General features: G+C 38.6%; 1 protein-coding gene across 2 annotated transcripts; it reads left to right on the top strand.

Annotated features, from left to right (window-relative positions):
- The first annotated feature begins 1,823 nt into the window (after positions 1 to 1,823).
- LOC148333861 (alpha-2-macroglobulin-like) lies at positions 1,824 to 21,194 on the top strand. Of its 2 annotated transcripts, none has more exons than XM_088299810.1 (37): positions 1,824 to 1,963; positions 4,962 to 5,092; positions 5,179 to 5,359; positions 5,835 to 5,994; positions 7,054 to 7,106; positions 7,464 to 7,484; positions 8,292 to 8,457; positions 8,548 to 8,632; positions 8,737 to 8,872; positions 9,391 to 9,508; positions 9,619 to 9,725; positions 9,801 to 9,968; positions 10,163 to 10,387; positions 11,332 to 11,395; positions 11,566 to 11,711; positions 11,797 to 11,946; positions 12,686 to 12,829; positions 12,915 to 13,005; positions 13,085 to 13,229; positions 13,405 to 13,630; positions 13,976 to 14,102; positions 14,265 to 14,386; positions 14,480 to 14,531; positions 15,498 to 15,581; positions 15,988 to 16,164; positions 17,138 to 17,213; positions 17,349 to 17,505; positions 17,586 to 17,660; positions 18,148 to 18,310; positions 18,666 to 18,853; positions 19,204 to 19,416; positions 19,682 to 19,806; positions 20,302 to 20,392; positions 20,489 to 20,557; positions 20,626 to 20,731; positions 20,885 to 20,926; positions 21,077 to 21,194. In XM_088299810.1, exons 2-37 carry the CDS (start codon positions 5,007 to 5,009, stop codon positions 21,079 to 21,081), a joined length of 4,344 nt encoding a protein of 1,447 aa, XP_088155936.1. In that variant the 5' UTR covers positions 1,824 to 1,963; positions 4,962 to 5,006; the 3' UTR covers positions 21,082 to 21,194. The 2 variants fall into 2 exon arrangements, with proteins under 2 accessions (XP_088155936.1, XP_088155937.1); XM_088299811.1 differs by having other exon boundaries at positions 1,877 to 1,990.
- Positions 21,195 to 21,641: the final 447 nt, after the last annotated feature.

Below are 21,641 nucleotides of genomic sequence, written 5' to 3'. Positions count from 1 at the left end.
GCTGCGGGTTAGAAGTTTTCAAGATGAACGTTTTATGTATCATATAGTCACTCAATCATCCGTTTTCTGTCACACTGATCCTGTGCAAGCTCGCAGGACGTTGCTGTCTGTAAATTGACTTAAGGTGAAAGTTGGGTGCTCTTATATGGCGTTAAGATTAATGGCATAATTACGTAAGCGTAATGTCAAATACCGCGTACGAAAACATGCTTTGTATGTACCAAAATGTGTTTTGCGTGTACAAGACCCACCACACGTACGCACATCAGAATCAGCCCTAGTGTCCGACTCCTGATTGGTTAAAAATTGTGGCTCAGTTAATCGCGCCTACATCGTAAGCGTAAATCTGCGTTTTGTGCGCGTAGTGGAAAGAGAGAGAAGCCGTAAGTGTAAAACCTATGTAGTGTGTGTAAAACCTATGTTGTGCGTAAGCGTGGTGGGTCTTGTACACGTGAAACATATTTTGGTACGTACAAAACATGTTTTGGTGTGCGGTATTATTATATATCGCTTACGTAATTGTGTCTTGTACGCGGTATTTCACATTACGTACACGCGAAACTCATTTTTACTCTTAAGGCCCGGTACACACATAGGGACAATCAGGCTGTTTTTTTCCCCTTCCCGTGAAATTGTCTTATAAGATTATTCTCACGTGTGAGGTGTGTGTAAGGTAGTCGCTGGAGGCAGCCACAGGATGTCGCCCCTTCACTATGTAATTTCGGTGTTGAATAGCTTTTTGTCCAGGTTCGGCCCCAGTAGTGTTGCCTTTATTTGCTGAGTGGTCCATTTTAATTCAGTTTGTATTTGATTTTGTGAAGGTGAGAGTGTAGATTTGAGAGTGGATTTGTCCCGATAATAAGGTCCAAAATCAATGAGGCTGATAATCTTAAATCATATTTACGACCAAAAATCTTTGTTGTGTGTTTTGTTATACATGGAATTAAATGAATCAGATAAATGAACAAATGCATCATTAAATGATGAAATAAAAGTGTAATTCATTAAATGTTACATTTATCAATTAAATATGGAATTAAATAAATAAGTGTCATTAATTAATAAAATTACTAATGATAATTTGAAAAAAAAATTGACATAATTATTTCTGTATTTAATGAATTATTTCATGGTCCCACGTTGCAGTGTTTGGTGGGCAGGTCCTAACACCGGATTGGTTGGGTTGCTCATCAAGTCAATACAATACAATACAAAACACCCCAAGGCAAATCAATTCCTGAATAATGGGTTGATGCCAACTGAGTGTCAAGTGAAAATGTTCCGATGTACTGAGTGACGCTACTCACCTCTACATTGGTTTGAATAGTCAAGCAAGACAACTAATGTCCTCCATCATTGTCGCCGCCATGTTTGCAACCACGAAAGGCCACCGCAATGGCTTCGACAAGATTTGAGTTCGTCAGCGCTCAGCCACGCCCACTAACTGGGCAAGTTTGACAGATAAAATAAATTCATGAAACACTGCAATGCGGGGCCATGAAATAATTAAATAAATATAGGGACAATTCCTTAAATACAGAAGTAATTCTATAGATTTTTTTACATATAATAAATGGTAATTTAATCAATTAATTAATTAGACTTTTATTTATTTAATTTCATATATTAATTAATGACAATTTTAATTAAACATTTCATGGAGTATTTATTTATTTAATTTTGGCACTTTCAAACCTCCAAATTCCAGAGGAACACAGATGCAGTTAACAAACGGCAAATGTAAATTATTCAAGTGACGTTATTTGATTTGACTCCCGAGCGATTTGTAGGGCAGCCAATTGAAACCGTCCTTGTTGAGGGGTCGGCAACATGCAGATCTAATCAAAATTGTCTCACAACACCTGCAGTACAATTATGCACTGACATAAAAGGCGGTGTAAGGAGCCTACCTCGTCGATTTGGCGACAGCCACAAGCCCACGTGCGGTGTGTTTCGATTACTGGTGAGTAAACGTCACAACAAAGAAAAGGTGGGCTTATATGACTGTAGTGATGCACAAAGTTGGTGTTTGAAAAGGCATGGAAAGAAAAAATGTCGCCACATCTTGCAATTATCAAGTCCAGTTAATCGCGTCTTGTGGAGTCAATCGTTATATCAGTCATAAGATGCTCGTGTACATTACGAACTCAGTTCGTCGAACTGAGTGGATTAATTACCGTTCAAGTATAGGAAATTTAAGGTTCCTTCAGGGGCTTAAAACTAAGACAATGCGTTCCTTGCAAGATACCAGTAGTTTGTCAAAACACTTAGTTTTTCACATATACAAATCCGTTTTGGGCTATTGAATAGTCCTCATCATACATCTGTTCACCATGTACAAATAAAGTTGCATTTCATCTAGTTAAAAAAGAACCCCGGAATAAACTCACTCAATGCCTATTTTAGCTCAATGGCGCCGCCCTGTGGCCAACAATATCTCCAATATCCCCAACGTTGAAAACAGTAATACCCTCCTGTTTCCATCATGTGTCGGGGGCTTGGAAATGTTGTGCTTGGGTGTCTCAGTCGATATGGATTTCTGTGCTTTGGTGGCAGAGTTAGGTCACAACTAAGACTGCACAGATTCTTCGTAAATTGATTTATTGATTATTAAAAGAAATAAAAAAAATAATAATTGATTCGCAAGCCATGTTAACCGGACCTGCGCTCTCATTTTGGTCGTAATTGTAGTGACCTTTATCGGGCCACCGTACTGAACATTCTCATGGCCATCCTTGACTATTGTAATCTTTTGCAAAGAGGCCATCTGTTTATTTTGCATTACAATCAGAACTGATGTTTCTTACTGATGATATGGGGAAAATGAGGCAAAAAAATGCATTCTTCCATGTCAACCCCAAACATTATTTTAAATCATTGGACTTCCAATATGCATCCCCCTTTTTTTAAAAATATAGTGTGGGGGAGCGGAATCCCTGGAATGAGTTAATCCATAGTTGCCAAACCCAGAGTATGTGGGGGTCAATTTTAGTGGAGGAAAATTATTTGATTCCTCCACCCCAAAAGCCATTCAACAAAATGGCTAATGTGAAAACTGTTGTTAAATGTAAACTTTGACATGGTTGAACTCTTTGGAATGGATGAGCAAGTGTTTGTTTTGAGTGTTGCAATTATGATCTGATCAAACAAACAGTTTTTGACCTGTGAGCTTTGGTTGCCAAATGGGTCTTATTTGGATATGCGGTCATCAATTATTACAGAATACCACTAGTACTCCTCTAATAATTTTGTACCGAACGGCTATCATTTTAATTTGGCCATCGATGCAATACTGAAATTGATGCCAACGGATCAGATTAGTGATTCTAGCATATACAAGAGTACTGAAGTTTTTTTTTTATATAGTTTCTAAACCTCCACCTCTGTGTTGCACAGCATCACCAGTGTTTGACAACTTTATCAGTTACAAAGTTTTTATTAAAACTTGTTCTTCTTACCAGTAAGTGTTCAGTAGAGCTATTTGAACAGCAAACTCAAACATCCCACACAGAGTAAAGGGCAACATTGCAGCAGTTGCTCATTGCATAACAGAGTATAGAATTAATTTTGTTTGTACCCCACCAATGAGTCCCGTAAAAAGTTATGATGCACTTTCTCTTCCTCTATCTCGAGAGTGGCAACAGTATATAGATTACCAGGCTTCGAATGTGCCAAGGTTGGCGCCTTGCAATCAGGATGCTTTATCAAAGTACATCCACAATTTCAAAAGATAGTGAAATCAACAAGCTGCATGTCATGGGTCGCAAGCATATTCTGTGTAATCACAATCCTACCCTATCATGGTGTACAGTACATTTTATTTTTGTTCATTATCTTTTTCTCCCTGTATACTGTTTGTTCACACTATTGCAGTGGTATGCAAAAATCCTAGCTAGCTAGACTACCAAGGTTTTTATGTCCTGGGTTCTCTCGGTTTGAGGTCAAGCTAGCCCTCGACTGTCTGAAAACTGAGGTAGCACCCACTGTAGGGCTATTTCCCACCTGTTTTTTTCTTTTCTTTGTTTTGTGGTAAACATGTGTTTGTTCCCCCTCATGGATTTCAATGGCCATCAATTATAGATGGACTTTTTTTGTTTTCCCCCACTTCTGTCCATTTACGGGCCGGCATGGTCCTAATCACCATTGAATAGTGGGGGCTCACTGTACGGAGTATGACTCAATCGCTGGGCCAAAGGATAAGTATTCAATTGATTTTTTTTTTTTTTTTTTTTTTTTTTTTTTTTTTTCTTCCCCATGTGATGATGAAACGGACCGTAAATAAACAGTGCCTGCTAGCACTGGGAAACCCGACTACATGGCAGGTGTCTGTACTCTATAGCAACAACTTGTAAATAGATTTTAACTACTACCCATTAAGACAATTGTTTCCAATATTGGATCCCTCAGCGATTATTTAAGTGGAATGGCATTGAAATGAGACATCTCTAGCTTCATCAATAACTTTTAAAAATACACACACAGGCAACCCCCCCCCACCACACACACTTATACCGCATCATGCCACCCGAAATGTCTCTGTGCACTTGCTGTTGCATCAACATAATTGGTGTCCTGTAATTTTTGGTTTTAAAATGGACAAACTATGCCTACTGCTAGTTCAAGTACATCAGCAGCCAAATTAAGATTTAAAATCTTACTAAGGCTGTAGCTCCCCAATGTTTATAATTTTTTTTTCATTTTTCTTTTTTTTTTGTTTTTAAAGGGGGCAGTTGTGGCTAGACAAATGGCATGTTTAGGTTTCACTGTCTGTCTTTGCTGAGACAGCGTGTATATTTACATGCAAACAGATCGTTTTTAGGCTACTCTGACTAATCAGTCAATCATTGGTCGCTTTTTGAGGTACATATCTCCAACCTCCCCGTCTTCATTTATTGTGTGTGAGTGGAGGGGGCGGGTGCAATATGTTTGTGCGTAATGCGGGGGTGGATATTTGTTATCAGGGGCTATTTAGCAGATGCAGACTTTGAGGAGCGTCCTAGTCGATCATGGGTGGTGTTAGGACTCAGTCATGGAGCTGGACATGGTGTGTCTTCTTGAGCTGGCTGTGCGTGGCATGGGCAGAGGCAGGACCGTAAGTTTGTATCATGACTCAAGTAGAAGTATTTTCCAATTTTGATTTTTCACTAAATAAGATGCTGTCCGTTTCTGTGACTGTAGAAGCTACCTGGTTGGAATTCCTGCCATTCTGGAAGGTGGAGCTGAAACGCAATTCTGTGCAAGTCTGCTGCGCCCGAATGAGACTCTGACCATGACGGTCTTCTTGAACTCTAAAGAGAAAAACAATACCCTATTTAAAAAGGCATCCAGCGATGAGTTTCATAAGTGCTCCAAGTTCAAGGTCAGCTTTAAACAAAATGTGTTTGCTTAGTTTTGGCATTTCCACAACTTTATTTTCCTAATGCGTCTTATTCATATATTGAACTGTATGCATATTATGCTTAATACCTTCATTAGACTATCGTCCATTAAAACACATTTAACTACCCATCTATAGCACAGGAATCGATCCAAAATTTTTAACTTAACTTGAAATTAATAGAAAATGTTTGTATTAAAAAAAAAAAAAAAATTGGGGTTCAGAAGATTCTGCATACTGTTGTATTTACATTACAGACACAGATTTTTATTTTGAGTAACCATTGCTGTTAATTTACATACTATTAGTCAAACTGAAGAAATGTTTTTGACATGCATTTGTTGTGGACTTGTTTTTTTTTTTTTTTTTTTTTTTTTAAACCATACATATTCACACTGAGTTTGTTTTTAGAGGATGGATGAAATGTTTATTGTATTTTCTCTCATTGGTCATCCAGGTTCCTTTTCCAAAAGACAATGATGAGGTTCAGGATATGGTTGTGGAGGTACAAGGAGCAACATTTTTCTCAAGAGAGGTCAGGAAAGTCCTGATCAAAGCGTACAAACCAATGATTTTCATCCAGACCGATAAACCCATCTACCTCCCAGGACAAACGGGTAACTGAGCAAGTTGTTCATTATGTCTGTGGGAAAGTTTTTGTTCTCCCTTTTAATACTGATCGTTTCACTCACAAAACTGATGTGACTCTTTATGGCAACAATAATTCCATATTTGAAATGAAAATGCATCAAATCCTGAGCTCAAGTAAAATGCATGGTCGCATTCAACCACGAGTGGCTCACTTAACATCCTCAATTTAAGAGTGTAATCCGTATGTACTGTAATTCTTACATAAAAAAAAAAAAATCCTATGGTCTAATTTTTCATTCATGGAGGAATAATTCAGTTTTTCTTTTTAGTTAAATTACATTTTTTAGGTCTGCTAGTCAACGGACTAGAATAACCGAAATATTAATGCGAGTCTTATCAATTGACAAATGAGTTAAAGGGACACTTAATTGGGCTGCACGTGTATGCGTCAAATGTGAGCACTCAAAGTCACCTCCCTAAGATAATCTGTAGTGATTTAATGGGGGAATTCAACAAACATGTTCTATGAAGCACCACAGGTCAAAACACAGAATTGTGATTAATATTGCCTTGGCGGAATGAGAAGCGGTAAAATCCACCCACTTTTAGCCATCTCAGGGGTGGCCATTTTGTAACTTGTTTTCTAAGCAACTGTCATTTTCAAGCAACAGAAGTGACAAAATGGCCTCCCCTTGAGATGGCTAAAATATGGGTGGATTTTGCTTCTGAAATCATGTTGAATGAACTCATTATCCAACTTTAGACTGAAGCCGCATACATCAAAGATTGTATTGCAAATATTTTTGGGGGGTTGACTTCCCCTTAAGGGCTTGTTGGTGACAACTAAAGTCGTAGATCTTATCCAACCCCCTGGTGTGTAGTTTTTTAATTTTTTATTTTGTTCCCTCCTTCTCTCCTCCTCAGCTCAGACTGTATACATAATAGCAGGCTGGCAAGCAATAGAATAAGTGTTTCCAATCTCGATTTGTCACCTAGTGTCTGAAACGGTATAATTTATTTTGTCTGTTGTGATGACAAAAGAAAAAAAATACCTGTTTGTTAATATCTCTGTATCCTCCTCTCAGTTCACTTCAGAGTTGTATCACTGGACACAAAGTTCAGGCCTGTTGTTCAAATGGTGAGTGTTTGACCTTTTTTTTTTTTTTTTTTTTTTTTTTTTTCCCTCACTCCCCGTCACCTACAGAACATTTGAAGTACAGCTATATTCTTGTGAATATGCCTTCATTGTAATTTTTTTAATTGTCCAAGTAATCACTGAGTTCCATTTATGTTGGGAGATTTATGGCATAGGCCTAGTGTGAAATGTGCAATGGAATCAAAATGTCAAATGTAGGTTATTTGTAAATACTGAAGACTAACTTTTGTGTTGATTGCATTTTTGTCAGTCAACTTTTTTAACCAATTGTTTCACATTGCCGTGTTAATTTCATGCAAAGATGGAACTTAATGCAATCTTTTTATTCTTTTTTTGCAGTACAACATCATTGAAATTCAGGTAAGGTGGAAAGTACAGCTTTGTTACTGGTGCAGGGAACGACAACACGCTGAAATGCCCTCATTTAATATGGCATTGATTTGGCCGAATAAAATTAGCCCAGGAGGAATAGTTGGCCAAACATTAGAAGTCAATACTGGTAATCCTGTTGGTTAATGCTACACTAGCTCATGTCGAAATCGGTGATATTGTTAATCAGATGGTCAGAAGACTTAATTGGCCACTTTTTGGATGGGTAAAAGAACCAACTGTTTGTATACATTGACTTGCCATTGTCCCCTTTAAGAAACTTTGCTTCTCCCTTAATGTTCATACAAGTGTAATAAGGCATTAGTATGAACAATAAGCCTAAGCCCAGTGAGAATTATAATGTATTAATAAATACAAATCTCCCCCCATGTCTTAGTTTTAGTCCTGGAGCTCTCCCTGTTGCAGTGTTGTGAACCTAAATCGGATCACAATTGTGCATACCCATCTCTGGCTTTATCCCTTCAACTTTTATTTAATGAATCAGTGATGAGTGAACTTGTGGACTGTACTGAACTTGTCTAGACAATATACAAGTTTAAAAACAAGGCAACCAAAATGTAGCAGTGGGTGTATCCCACCCAATTTTAGCATTTGCCATTTAAAAAAAAAATAGCATTCTACTACTTGGTGATGTTTTTTTTAATTTGACTACTTTTTCAGTGCTACTAAATATTACTATTGGATTTTAGTACTTGGGGACAACAGAGCGGTAACTATTCAAAATTAGTCTATTTTACTGATGCGTATATGCATTCCCCACCCCCTTTAATGTTGCAGAATCCAGGCAACAGCCGTATTGGACAGTGGCTGAACACAACATCCGACAGTTCAATATTGCAGCTGTCTTACTCTTTGAACTCTGAGGCACGGCAAGGTGTCTACACGGTCATTGTGTCAGGTGACGACGAGAAAATATACCAGAACTTCAAGGTGGAGAAATATGGTATGAAAACTCTTTCCCCACTCCTACTATTCCCTCATTGTTTTGGATTCATGTGAATTTAACAAATATTGTACCAACACCTGTCCCTAGTTTTGCCAAAATTTGACGTAAAAATAAATGGACCAAATGAGGTTGTTATTGTAGAGGATGACATCACCATTGAAGTATGTTCCAAGTAAGTACTCGATGAAATTTCCTTTTTTATTTCAAAAACATTTGCTGAATGACTGCCTGCTTTTGAACCACTCATTAAATAGATTGATGCTTTGAAATTGATAGGTACACCTATGGACAGCCTGTGCCTGGTAGTGCCAAACTTAAGGTGTGCCGCCCGCTCTACTCGTATCTTTATAACAGTGGCGACAGCAATGAGGGCCCTCTAGTAACTCCCCCTTGCTACGAGGATACAAAACAGGTAAATTCAGCAACAACGCAGATGAATTACACGTCACCCATTTTGGAATATATTTTTATGCCGTTTTGTTGGACCTTACTCTCAAGTATTCACGTAATGGCTATAAATGTAGTCTAAAATTCCAGTTTATTTGCTCCTCTTTTTTTCATCTTTCCATGAAATGGATAATTCTGTTCAAAGGTGATAAATGTGGTAATTTGGGGGGGAAAAAAAGCTCTGGTTTTAAGAGGACTTTGAAAATAAGCAGAGGTTTTATTACGCATGATCTTTCCTAAATGTGGCTTTATATTAAATGAGTGCAATGATTTGTCCTACAGGTGGAGCACACAGTGCACTTTTTTTCACCCAGATTAATTTGTAAACTGTTCTGCATACGTGGGGTAGAATTGACAAAATTCAGTTCACCCCCTTTTATTTAAAAAAAACAAAAATCTTTAACAAGTCATATTTTAATTGCGGCTGAAAGTGAGTGAATAAATGAACCAGACTATAGAATGTTTGTATTGTCCTCTCCGTAGACTAATAAGACGGGCTGTGCCACCTTTACTGCAAAGTTGTCCACGTTCACTAAAATTGACCAGAAGGCAGTCCAGGATGTACTGGAAGTCAATGCTGAGATGGAAGAAGAGGGGACAGGCAAGCCTTTACCTTTTTGTGTATTTACCCATTTGTGCACAGCTTAAATCAAATATGATGGGATGTATTCAGATTCATGGTAAAATAAAGACTTCTATGACATTGGACAGGTATTACACAGCCGCAGTACAAAAGAATGCAAATTTCCTATGTAATTGGAAAGCTGTCATTTGTGGACAAGCCTAAGCATTATGAGGATGCAAAAGTGGAGGGAAAAGTAAGTCCAAAACACACTGAGAATTGCAACTTGTGCTGATGACCATGATCGGAGAGTGCGTTGTGATTCCCACAGATTAAAGCAGTTCACTACAACAATACTCCCATTGTTGGCATGGCCGTGTACCTGCTGGAGGGTGACAGGTGGGCACCACGTCTCCGACAGAACCTCACCACTGACCTAGATGGTTTTACTCAATTCTCAATTAGCACTGTTGACCATAAGGAGGACATTCACCTCTACGTAAGTAACAAGAGTGGTAACGTGACAGCTTTATCTTGACAAGTTGGCAGTACTTGGGTAGCAGGCTTTACCTTTTGGTTATTTGGACTACGTTCCTGCATACCTTACTGCTACGTTTGCATAAATGGAAATGAACCACACAAGACAATAGTTTCACTAATCTTTCAACCATTTTTTTTTTTTTCTAATCTCAGGTTAGTGCCTCCCCAAACCTGGATAATGGTTATAGAACCCCATACTATGAGAATGGAGAGCATACAATCTCTCCTGTTCAAAAACCTTCTGTTGACACGAGGACTGTCAGCTACCTGGTGGTGAAGGATAAGCACTCATCAATTCCTTGCGACAAAGATGAAGACGTCACAATCCAATATGCTGTAGTCGGAGAGTCTCAGGGGTTTGCTGATCTTATATACCTGGTGCGTGGCGTTATAGTTCAAGACATGACATTGCCTGTGTGAACAGTTGTTTCTGTTCCCTGTGATTGACTTGCGCTGAAAGTCTGGGTGTACCTCACATGTGCCATACTGCCAGTATTCAGAGGATGTGTTAGACTTGCTGTATTCCTTTTGCTCAAAGCATGTGTTAAATGACTGTTTTACAGCATCACAGGATTTTATCTGTGCCACTTTGGAATCATCTGCTTTCACCCTATTCAGTATATCAATACTTTAACTTGGGTCGACTGCAAGGTAAAATGCAGCTTGTCTGACTGCCTCAAATCAAAATTTTATTTCCTCCCCACCACCTAAAAGTTGGTACTTGGTCTAAAGCATAGGTGTCTGGTCCTGCAGGGCCGTTTTCCATCTCTGCCCGCTGCAACACACTTGATTCAAATGAGCAGAATACTTATCAGGCTTCTTCAGAGCTGGATATTGAGTTATAATTTGAATCAGGGTGCGTTGCAGCTGGGAGAGATTGAAAGCGACCCTCCAGGACTGGAGTTTGACATTTATGGTCTAAAGTCTAACCACCGCTGTAGACAGTTTGCAGGAATATGCACACATTTGCGGTGATGTAGGCTAATTGAGGCTGTGCACGTCAAGCACGCGTTACTTTAACATTTCTTTCAGGTACATGTATTGATGTACAATGTTGTTCCTACCTGTCATGGTAATCGTTACAGTAAAAGGATAATGCTGAAATCTGCATGTACTGTAAATGGAGAGGACACATTTATAATTGACATGTTTTGGGCAGGACTGGCACAGTAAATATTCCCCACCAACACAATACATGCCAAATAAAAAAAAAACTCTGTACGTGAATACCATTTTCAGTATTCCTCATACCTGGTAATGTGACTTTCAATAGTTTTGAAACATGAATCATTCTTGTGTCCTTATCCTCTTAAATAATCCAGGTCCTTGCCAGAGGAGCTATCGTTTTTCAAGGAGCACAAAAGATTGCGGTTGATGATAAATCAGGTGAGCTCTGTCATTGCGTTTGATTCCAGAGACTGCTATAAATCTTTGGAATGATGGCACATGGCTCAATGTATTGCATCACCAAATGAAATGCCCTGAAGTTTTTTTAAGGTTTAGATTTGGGTAACTAACTACAACTCTAAATGTTCCTCATTATATTGCAACTTTAGTGACTGAGGGCGAAATGACTTTCAAGTTGAAAGTTTCAGCAGAGATGGCACCAGATGTCCAGGTAATTGCATATGCTGTGCTTCCCAGTGCAGCAGTGATTGCCCACAGTGCACACTTTCCAACTGAGAAATGCTTCAGTAACAAAGTAAGTGGTAACTAATTACAGTTAATCAATTGTAGTCGAATGCAGATGGTAAAAGATGTTTTTTTTTTTTTTTGTGTGCATCAAGGTTGCTTTGGAGTTTTGTCCATCTTCTGCTGTCCCAGGTGATGAAACAACTTTGCAATTGACAACACAGCCAAACTCTCTGTGTGGGGTGAGCATTGTTGACCAGAGTGTACTCATCAAAGAGCCTGGAAAGACCTTGAATGCGGATAAGGTAACAAACAATTGTCCGGTTTATTTAAAAAGATAGATAGATAGATAAATAAATAAGATCCAGTTTATTTTCTTCTTGATACTCAAAGGGCCAGCCATTTTCTGCCTCCCTTTTTACAATACATCGTTATTTATATAGCACTTCAGCAATGTAAAGGAATGGCGGTCCAAAGTCCTTCGGTTGTCATACTGCATTAACAATGGAATGGAATTTGTGATATTTCAGAGTTGCTTTTCTCCCACCCTGTTATATTGCTTTCCAAAGAGTGATACGGAAAGTGCCTTGACTCATCAGAATAGTCTGAATCCAGTGTGCCCCATGGCTGAGTAGAAATTGCACAAAAAGGAATATGCAGTCTTGTATTTTTAAGATTTAGTTATACAGTATCTCCCTTTTGGTTTGAATGGCCAATAAAGGGTGTTACGTACTATGTTCAAGTCCCAGCAGACTTCCAAACAGTTAAGTGTTTTTAAACAATCGCTTTATCATGGTGTCGGATATTATCCTGCGTAAACCCTTGACTCGGGACCAATGCAGTGCAATTTAAGGGGACTTGTTAGAACGCTTAATTCAGTAAAGTTGAAAATGCACTACGCATTAGAGCTTGGAAGTTTTTCTAGAATCATTGCTGTTTAACATTGCGTCAATTACTCGCGCGAAAATACAGTAGGTGTTGGCACTTTGTGATTTTGTTTTTAATTTGATTTTTTTCTTTTTTTTTTTTTCCCCCCTCCACCAGATATTTGGGTTGTTGCCCATCACAAAAGCAACATACATTCCGTACAAAGTTGAGGATCCAGTGGAATGTTTACATGTCAGACCTAAAAGATCAATTATTCCCTTCCCTAGGCGTGACATCACTGATCCTTATTCAGTTTTCCAGGTAATTTTAAAATTCTATGCAAAGAATTATTTTGTATTAATTTTTTTATTTAGTTACACTTTGTTGGGGGGTTTGGTTTTCCTAGAATAACGGACTGAAGATGGCAACAAATTTGTATATCAGAGTGCCATCTTGTCTGAAGTATATGGGAAAAGAATACCATCACAGTCCCTATGGTGAGTGATATAACACCCCCTCCCTCCTCCCCTTCCTATAACCCATCTGTTCTCTCAGAAATGAATACTCTATTTTCAGGTATTGCTCTAAGATATGAAACTGTAGATGCGATGGCAGCTCCTGCTGTTTCTGGTGGAGGACGTGGTTTGGGTGGTGTTACCCCAATCCAGACAGTCCGCAATTTCTTTCCAGAGACTTGGTTGTGGGACTTGGTGGAAGTTGGGTACGCCACAAGTGATAATTTAATTTGCAACATGTTTCTGATTCTATATCCTAATGCAAAGATCATTTTATGGATGAGCTGATGTCTAAAAACACTCATGGAATTCCCTAGGGAAGAAGTGCGTGCGTGTCACTATGTAATTTAGAAGTGGTGTCTTTCCTTTGGGTCATTTCAGAAATTCTGGCATGAAGGATGTGTCCCTAACTGCCCCAGACACTATCACCACATGGGAGACGGAGACATTTTGCCTGTCCCCTCAGGGTTTCGGCTTGGCTCCTCGTCAAAAGTTTAAAGTCTTCCAGCCTTTCTTCCTTGAACTCACTCTGCCGTACTCCATCAAACGCGGGGAACACTTTGAGCTGAAAGCCACCACCTTCAACTTCCTCTCCAAATGTATCATGGTAACAACAAACTTTACCTCACCCAAGAGCTGTTTGTTTTCATTGGAACTGGTGATAGTAGTAAATTCCCTTAGACTAGAACAAATCCGCTAGTGTAATTTGTGCATCACCCCCCAACAAATTGTTCATCTTACTTCATCGCTATCATTTTAACCATCCATTTACACATGTATATTGGTTGTTTGACCATCTGCTTGCGTCGGTGGCAGCCCAGGTTTCTGTCTAGAGGCAACCAAATCAGACCTCCTTAACTGTGCCTCAAATTCTATCCAAACTGCTTGAGGGGTCATTAATGGAGTAGATGTTTTGGATTTTTAATCAACTGTTTTACATTTGTGACGATAGGTCAGTGTGACTCCAACTCTCTCCGATGATTATACACTCACCCCACTTTCTGGTGACCAGTACAATACCTGCCTGTGTGGCAATGAGCGCAAGACCTTCAGATGGACTATGACTCCCTCAACATTAGGTGTGTGTCTCATGCACACAGGACTTTAGCTTGACACAAAAATGTTTACTTTTAGTAGATTTGAGATGGACTCATCAATTTTCATAGCTTGACACAAAAATCTTTACTTTTAGTAGATTTGAGATGGACTCATCAATTTTCATAATTGGTTGTCCTTTCCAGGGGTTGTCAATGTGACTGTGACTGCTGAAGCTGTGCAGTCCCATGCTTCTTGTGACAATGAGATTGTAAGTGTGCCCGAGAGAGGCCGTATAGACGTGGTCACACGACCTCTCATTGTGAAGGTCAGTATATTTATTTTTCGATAAAAGATGGGCTACCTTTCTTCCAAACCTCAAATTGTGGAGAATGGGTCTTATTTGTGGTTTTCTTCCAAGGCTGAGGGAACAGAGGTGACAAAGAGCCAGAACTTGCTGCTCTGCCCTAAAGGTCAGTTGTGTTATTGCAAACAAGTAATTTATATCATTACAAAATTTTATTTCACTGCCATAAAAAAACATTCCCAAGCTCAAGGGTTTTGATTCAGGTTTATTGTTGTTAAAATCCTTATGAGACTGAGAGCTACTTGTTGGATACTGATTGTGAAGGGCTGCCAGTTTGATACACACTGCAAATTTGCTCAAAGTACCTTTTTAGTGTCCTTTTATGAAGATGCTGATCATACCAATGATTACTGATGCTCACAATTAGGAAAGTAGTGATTAAAAACCATCAAGTGACTCGATCAATTCCACGTTTTGGAGACTGATCTGACTCTAAGATAAATGAGACAAGATTCAGGTTTTTCATATTTGATACACAACTTAAAACATAACTTTTTATTTAAATCAACACATTTTATGTGCGCAAAAGCATTGTTTTTTTTTTTTCTTCTCTCCTCTTTACCAAGGTCTGTCCAACTTCATTGACTACACTTGGTTTCAGATTACGTTTCACAAAGATCAATTCACTGCTGTGAGAATGTCATCAAAATAATCCAAAGCTTTGAACTCTTAGTTGGTTAAGTTTGCAATTCATTTGTAAAGTCTGATTCATTTTTGTCTTGGGCTGTTATAAATCATTTGCTCTCATGGGGGGCATATCTTGTTAGAAATGGTACTGTGTATAACTTTGAAATTTAAATGGCTTTTAAACTCTGACCTGTACATTTGGCACTGAGAGAACAGTTTAAGATGCATTTCTTATTGGTCTGTTGTACAATGTGCATAGCAATTTTATGGCCGCACATGATGCATTCTTCTTGGGAGAGCTAATTCAATTGTTTTTCTCCTCTAATAGCAGTATTTGTTCATTGCTGATTTTGGCTTGATGTACAGAAGTCCCTAAATCAAGCTAACCTTTTACCTCTGGCATCTAATGTATCATTCTAAGATCCATTGTCTATTTGCACTACAGGAGGCAGTCTGAACGACAAACTGGAATTGAAGCTCCCTGAGAATGCAATTGATGGATCAGCACGTGGCCTAGTATCTGTCCTGGGTAAAGTTTTATTTAATTTTTTTTTTGATTAACCAATTACATTTTTAGTCCAATAATTCCATCTTGGTGACCATTTGCATCATGCGTGTAATGTGATACTCCTCCATTCTTGTATGGAAAGCAAATGTTTGCATGCCTGTATGGGTTGGACGGCAGAACATTTATTGAGCATTTGGAAGTTTTCAATGTTGTGCCGTTCCCATTAGCATTTATCAGAATTATACTTTATTTGACGCTGAATATTTTTTGGAGTCTGTGTGATATTTATAAATGAAGGGCAGGGCACACCCCACATGCCGCTTCTTCTCACTAGGCTCGCTGGGGTGCACCCTGAACTGGTTGCCAGCCAATCAGAGCAGACTACTGATATTTAAAGTGTGCTGAATGTGACTTGTTTTTTATGCAGGTGACATTTTGGGCCGGGCTTTAAAGAACATTGATGGGCTGTTGAGGATGCCGTATGGCTGTGGAGAGCAGAACATGGCATTGTTTGCACCAAATATTTACATACTGCAGTACCTTCAAGACACTCAGCAGCTGACTCCAGCCATCAAACAAAAGACTCTAAATTTCCTGACCAATGGTAAGTCACTGGTAGACTTTTGTGTGAACGTGACTTTTTTTTTTCCTCCTTTTGCATTTTCCAATTTCTTTACGGTTTATAGTTGGGAAAATATGGTAGCTGAAAGTGTTCCTGCTCTGAATGCTGCAGGCTTTGGTGTTTATGGAGCCACAGATGAAACATGGCTACAAATAACGTGCATTCAAAATTCTCCTTTGTGGCCACTAAGTTGCTGAGGTGGCAGTAGAGGCACTAATTATATTAGGAATAGCAATGTGACAAGAGTACAATTGAAAAGATGGCTGTTTTGGCGTTTTTGCTTTTCTATAAACCGCAATTGGTAAAATTACTTTGAGAAATGATCAGCTGTTATTTAAAGAAAATTTAATTTCATTCTACTCTCTAAACAATTTAGCCCTGCCTACAGGCATAATGAATTTAGGAGTAGAATAACTATAGCAAACATTTCAGGCACAATGAGACAAGCAATCAAAATTTGAAATTAAGACTATCATCTCAGACGTAACTAGTGACCACTTACAACTTCTTTCATTTTAAGTTACCTCATTGTATAACCTTATGTTTGTATTTTTTTCATTTATTTGAATAGGGCACAAACAGTGGCTCATTTTACAAAGGGTAGCGGCCATTTCTTGTACAGTAACTAGTTGTTTGAAAGGCCACAGATGGGCTTTCATAACATGCGTGCAAAAATATTAAAAGGAAACTATTGGCATGGAGGCGGAAAAAAGTGGAGCTGCTCCGGTTCTTGTTTTTACAGAGCATCATTTCTAGACCTCACTATGGCAACTCTGTGTGTGACATGTTAAGATAATTACTTTGTGCACTCTAAGAATCTTTGTGCTTGATTTAGCATTGTTTTCATATGTTGCATGTCAATATGTGCTGTTAAACCTCAATGCATGTAATCTCACTCATTGGATGAATAATGTACAGTGTCCTGAAGGTTATTTGCATATTTTTAATTCCTCAGGCTACCAGAGACAACTTAACTACAAGCATTCCAGTGGTGGGTATAGCACTTTTGGGACTGGCGTGGAGAATACTTGGTGAGAACATGAACATTGCTCGATTGTATGTTACAAAAAATGCACATTGTACGAATTTTCTTCTTTAAAACGTTTGATTTTAGGGTGTATTAGGAAAATTTAAGTGCAACATTCACTTTTTTTCTTCCATCTCAGGTTGACTGCTTTTGTGATGAGATCTTTTGCCAAAGCGAAGTCTTTTATTTACATTGACCCTTCCAATATTGAGGATGCTGCAACTTATCTGGAAAGCATGCAAAAAGAAAATGGTTGTTTCCAAATTTCCGGAAAACTTTTTAATAACAGAATGAAGGCATGTTTATTTTATTTTTTTCCCCTGCCCAGTATTTGATCTCTGACTATTGTTTATAAAATTATGTATCCTCTCTCCAGGGTGGTGTTTCTGATGAAGTGACTCTCAGCGCTTACATCACTGCTGCATTCTTGGAGATGGGTAAATCAGTTAATGTGAGTCGATATTAAGCTTTCGCAATTGCATCACATTTTGGGCAAAGTCTAATTCCAAAATTATCCAACCAATAGATTGACAATTGTCACTTATTCTCCTCCATAAGAGTGCAACTGGCACCCAAAAGTATTAGTGGCACAGAAGGTGGTTCAATATTTGAGGGGGGCAAACGCAGTGATCTGTACCACTTGCAATTCCACGCAAGTCCTGTATGTCGCAGTATTGCATTTCAAACTGTTCACAATGTGACGACGTGACCTATTTGGCAGTCTGTAGACTTGTAATGCTGAAAACGTTTTTTTTTTTTTTTTTATGCATGAGCCGTCACAAAAGAGGAAAACTAATTCTTGCACAAGTGAAAAAATACTTTTTTTTTCCCCCCTGTTTCTTTAGGATAATCTTTTAAAATGTGTTCAAACCAAATGTAATTGAACATTTTAACAGACAGGATTATCATTAACACCCACTTCCCCAAATCTCTTCCAGGATACCACAGTGACCCAGAGCCTGTCCTGCTTGAAGGCGTTCGTCAATGACCACAGCAACACTTACACAACAGCTCTGCTGTCTTATGTCTTCACCTTGGCTGGAGATAAAGAGACCCGCTCTCAGCTTCTGCAGTACTTGGACAGCATTAAAATACATGAAGGTGCGGTACTCTTACTCTATGAATAAAGTTAAAATGGCTCTGTTTCAGTCATGTTTCCATGGCAACTTGTACAATAGATTTGGTCGAACGCCCTCCGCCATCCTTTCTAGGATGCGGGTCAACATAATTTTAAGTCCCCCCCCCCCCTACACAGGGCATAATGCGTGCATTTTAAGCAGCTGTGGGCAATTACAATAATATCAAGAACTCTACAATGTCCTGTAGCATATAAATGATTAAAAAAAATTTTTATTGTAAATTGCCGTCATCCCAACTTTTGAGTGAAACTAAACTGTAAAATTTAACTGACTTGACATTTTGGGTGTGTCGTCCCCCCCCCCCTCTTCTTTCTCAGATGGTTTCATTCACTGGTCCCAGAAATCAACAGAGACCTCGCAATCTCTGTCGGTGGAGATCACCTCCTATGTGCTCCTGGCCAAGCTTGGCAGCGCTCCCACTGTTGAAGACCTGGGTTACGCCTCCGGCATTGTCAGATGGCTGACAAGCCAGCAGAACTACTACGGCGGTTATGCTTCTACTCAGGTAACCACACAATCTAAAGGAAATTGAGTTAGCTGCAACAGACGTGCTGTTGTCTCCACTGAGTTACTGCAATAGAACTGTTGATTTAAGGGCTTTTGATGTATTGTATACTCATTGCATTGATGTAATGCAAATGGAAGCCTAGAAAAATATGAATTGTGGATGAAAAGAAATGTTTAAGGAGTTTACAGATTAATTTTGGGGGTATATAAATCTGTTACCTGGATGTCAGCTAATGACACATTACAAAGGCCATTTCCACAGCCTGCTATTGCACAACGTAACATGATGAGCAAACTTCAGGAGGAATTGTAATCAAGACATTTCTAAACTGTATACATGCGTTGCAGGACACAGTGACAGCCCTTCAGGCTCTGTCTCATTACTCCACTATGGTATTCAGTCCTGCGGGTTCCAGCACAGTGACTGTATCCTCTCCCAGTGGCCAGATGATCTTTGAAGTCAACCAAAATAATAAACTGCTCTACCAGGAAGAAGTGCTTAAAGATTTCACAGGAAAGTACAGTGTGGAGGCAAACGGGTCTGCATGCGCTTCAGTGCAGGTCAGTGAGCCTTAGAGTTCTTCATGGTACACTACCAAATATTTTTTTTATTTTTACACTATAAACAAATGGTACAAGATGAAAGTTTGCAAACCCAGATATTGGTTCAAGTAAACTGTAGTTACAATCGACTGACAAAAAAATGACTACCTAACATTTACTGTACTCAAGTATAGTGTTTTTAATTGGATTTTAAATGCATAGTGTCAAGTGATTTATTAAATCAAAGTACATGAAGTGACTTCTTTTTGTCTATGTCTCCTAGATGACTCTTATCTACAACATTCCTACACCCACTGAGGTCACGACTCTCGGTGTCACAGTGGAGGCTACGAGTAACTGCACCAGCCCATCTGGAAGAACGAAACTCAACCTGAAGCTGAAATCTGAGTAAGAAATTGCTTCCATGACACAACAATTACATGACTAAGTCATGTATTGTGGTGGCAATGACAGCATAATTTGTCGTACGAAATCACAATACACGGCGAAAATAAAGTTCACCAGGAAGAAGAAAAAAAATATCCCCAGTAATTTAAACGGTGTTTTTTTTTTTAATCCCAAATTCAAAATGTGTTGGACCAAAATAAGTTAGTTTTAAATGTGCCAGAGTAGCTTTTTTTTTTTTTTTTTTTTTGTATGAGCTCTATAAATTTGTAGGGTACAAGTTTGTTCCCAACCCTTGCCCAAATAGGGGCTGTAGACTAGGGGATTTCATTGATCTCTGAACTGTGGGCTCGTTAAGGCCTGTGAGACGTAGTTTGTGATTAAAAGTGCTCTATAAATTAAATGACCCTCTATCAACAGGTATAAGGTCCACTTTTTGAATCTCCCTGCATAATGCTGTCATTTTGAAACTTTTTTTTTTTCATACTTTTTCGACAGATTCAATGGGAAGGAAAGCAGTACAAATATGGTGATCCTGGAAATCAATTTGCTGTCCGGGTTTCAAGTAAACCCAATGTCTTTACAGAGGGTGAGTCACTAATTAGTACAGCAGTACTTGATAGAAATGTTGTTGTTTTGTCCTTTGTTGCCGTATCAATGACACTGCCGTCTCACCATCTCACAGCTCAAAGGCGCTCTGCTGGTTGATCGTGTTGAACAGAAGGAAGATAAAGTGCTGGTGTATTTGGAGTCTGTAAGTAATTGGTGCTGATCGTGTGTTTTATTTTGAGATTTTCATGATGCAATTTTGCCGTTTAACAGCTACCAAATGATATTCCGATATACCACTACTTGGAGCTGATTCAGGAAATTCCAGTGCAGGACCTGAAACCAGCCGTGGTCAAGATCTACGACTATTACCAGCCAAGTAAATCACTTACTCGCTACTTGGTTCTGCCGGACAAACCTTTTGAGCATGTGCCCCAACTGCTTGATGCTCATTGTTGCGCACTTACAACTTGCCTCTTGGACATGGACATAAATTTTATGCTCTTTTTCTTCCTCTTTTTTTCTTCCTTAGGTGACCAGGCCGAGACAAATTACAACTTTGATTGCAAGACAGGTAACAATAGAAATCTAACGCATTGCCTACAAAATAAACTTGTTCGTCTCAGATAATTTTCTTGAATGTGTAAAAGGCATTGCTTTCAATAATTGAACAAAAAGAATGTGAAAATGGTGATAATCTGATTGCTGTTTTATCGTTTTGCAGCTTGAAGCACAGCCGGTGTTGGTTTCATCACTGATTGACCATTAAATGAGCCAGCATTTTGATACAGATTGTTTAACTCCATGTCTGCTTGTTTAATAAAATCACGCTTTGATTAAAATCTATGAAAACTGTCTGCAGTTAATATTCAGATTTTAAAATTAATGCAATCAAAATGTATTCTAAAACTTTTGGGGATGGTGCATTTCACAACTACCTTGGTGCCAAGTTGTTCGCAATACCTGCTAAAACAATTTCTGAAGAATGGTGTAAATGATTAATGCCCTACTCGATGTGGTTGGCTCAGTTTGAATATGCATCTCTCTACAACCTGAGTAATATTAGGGCTGCTTCATTTATGAAAAAAATATTAAGCACGAATTTAGTCATTTAAATTACAATTCCAACTATTTTTGGGTACAAAATTGTATAAAATGAGACTATATTAAGATGAATCAAATATGTTAGAAAAAAACGTGCACCTATAAATTTGAGTGATTTCCTTGAATAAAGAGTGCATTGGAATTCACTTGCTATATACTGATAAATATCCATAGAACTCTTCTAA

Source organism: Idiotropiscis lumnitzeri, chromosome 7 (genome assembly GCF_059441095.1).
Source record: "Idiotropiscis lumnitzeri isolate Australia: NSW breed Sydney's pygmy pipehorse chromosome 7, RoL_Ilum_1.0, whole genome shotgun sequence".
Lineage (NCBI taxonomy): Eukaryota > Metazoa > Chordata > Actinopteri > Syngnathiformes > Syngnathidae > Idiotropiscis > Idiotropiscis lumnitzeri.
Note: the sequence above shows the minus strand (reverse complement) of the source record. Positions and strands in the feature narration are given on the sequence as shown.

What these genes read in the sequence shown, in the direction of transcription:
- LOC148333861 (XM_088299810.1), top strand. Translation starts at nt 5,007, where the DNA reads ATGGGTGGTGTTAGGACTCAGTCATGGAGCTGGACATGGTGTGTCTTC. An exon ending in ATGCAAAAGTGGAGGGAAAA is followed by an intron (nt 9,726 to 9,800) that starts GTAAGTCCAAAA and finishes TGATTCCCACAG; the next exon opens with ATTAAAGCAGTTCACTACAA. An exon ending in CAGCATTAAAATACATGAAG is followed by an intron (nt 18,311 to 18,665) that starts GTGCGGTACTCT and finishes CTTCTTTCTCAG; the next exon opens with ATGGTTTCATTCACTGGTCC.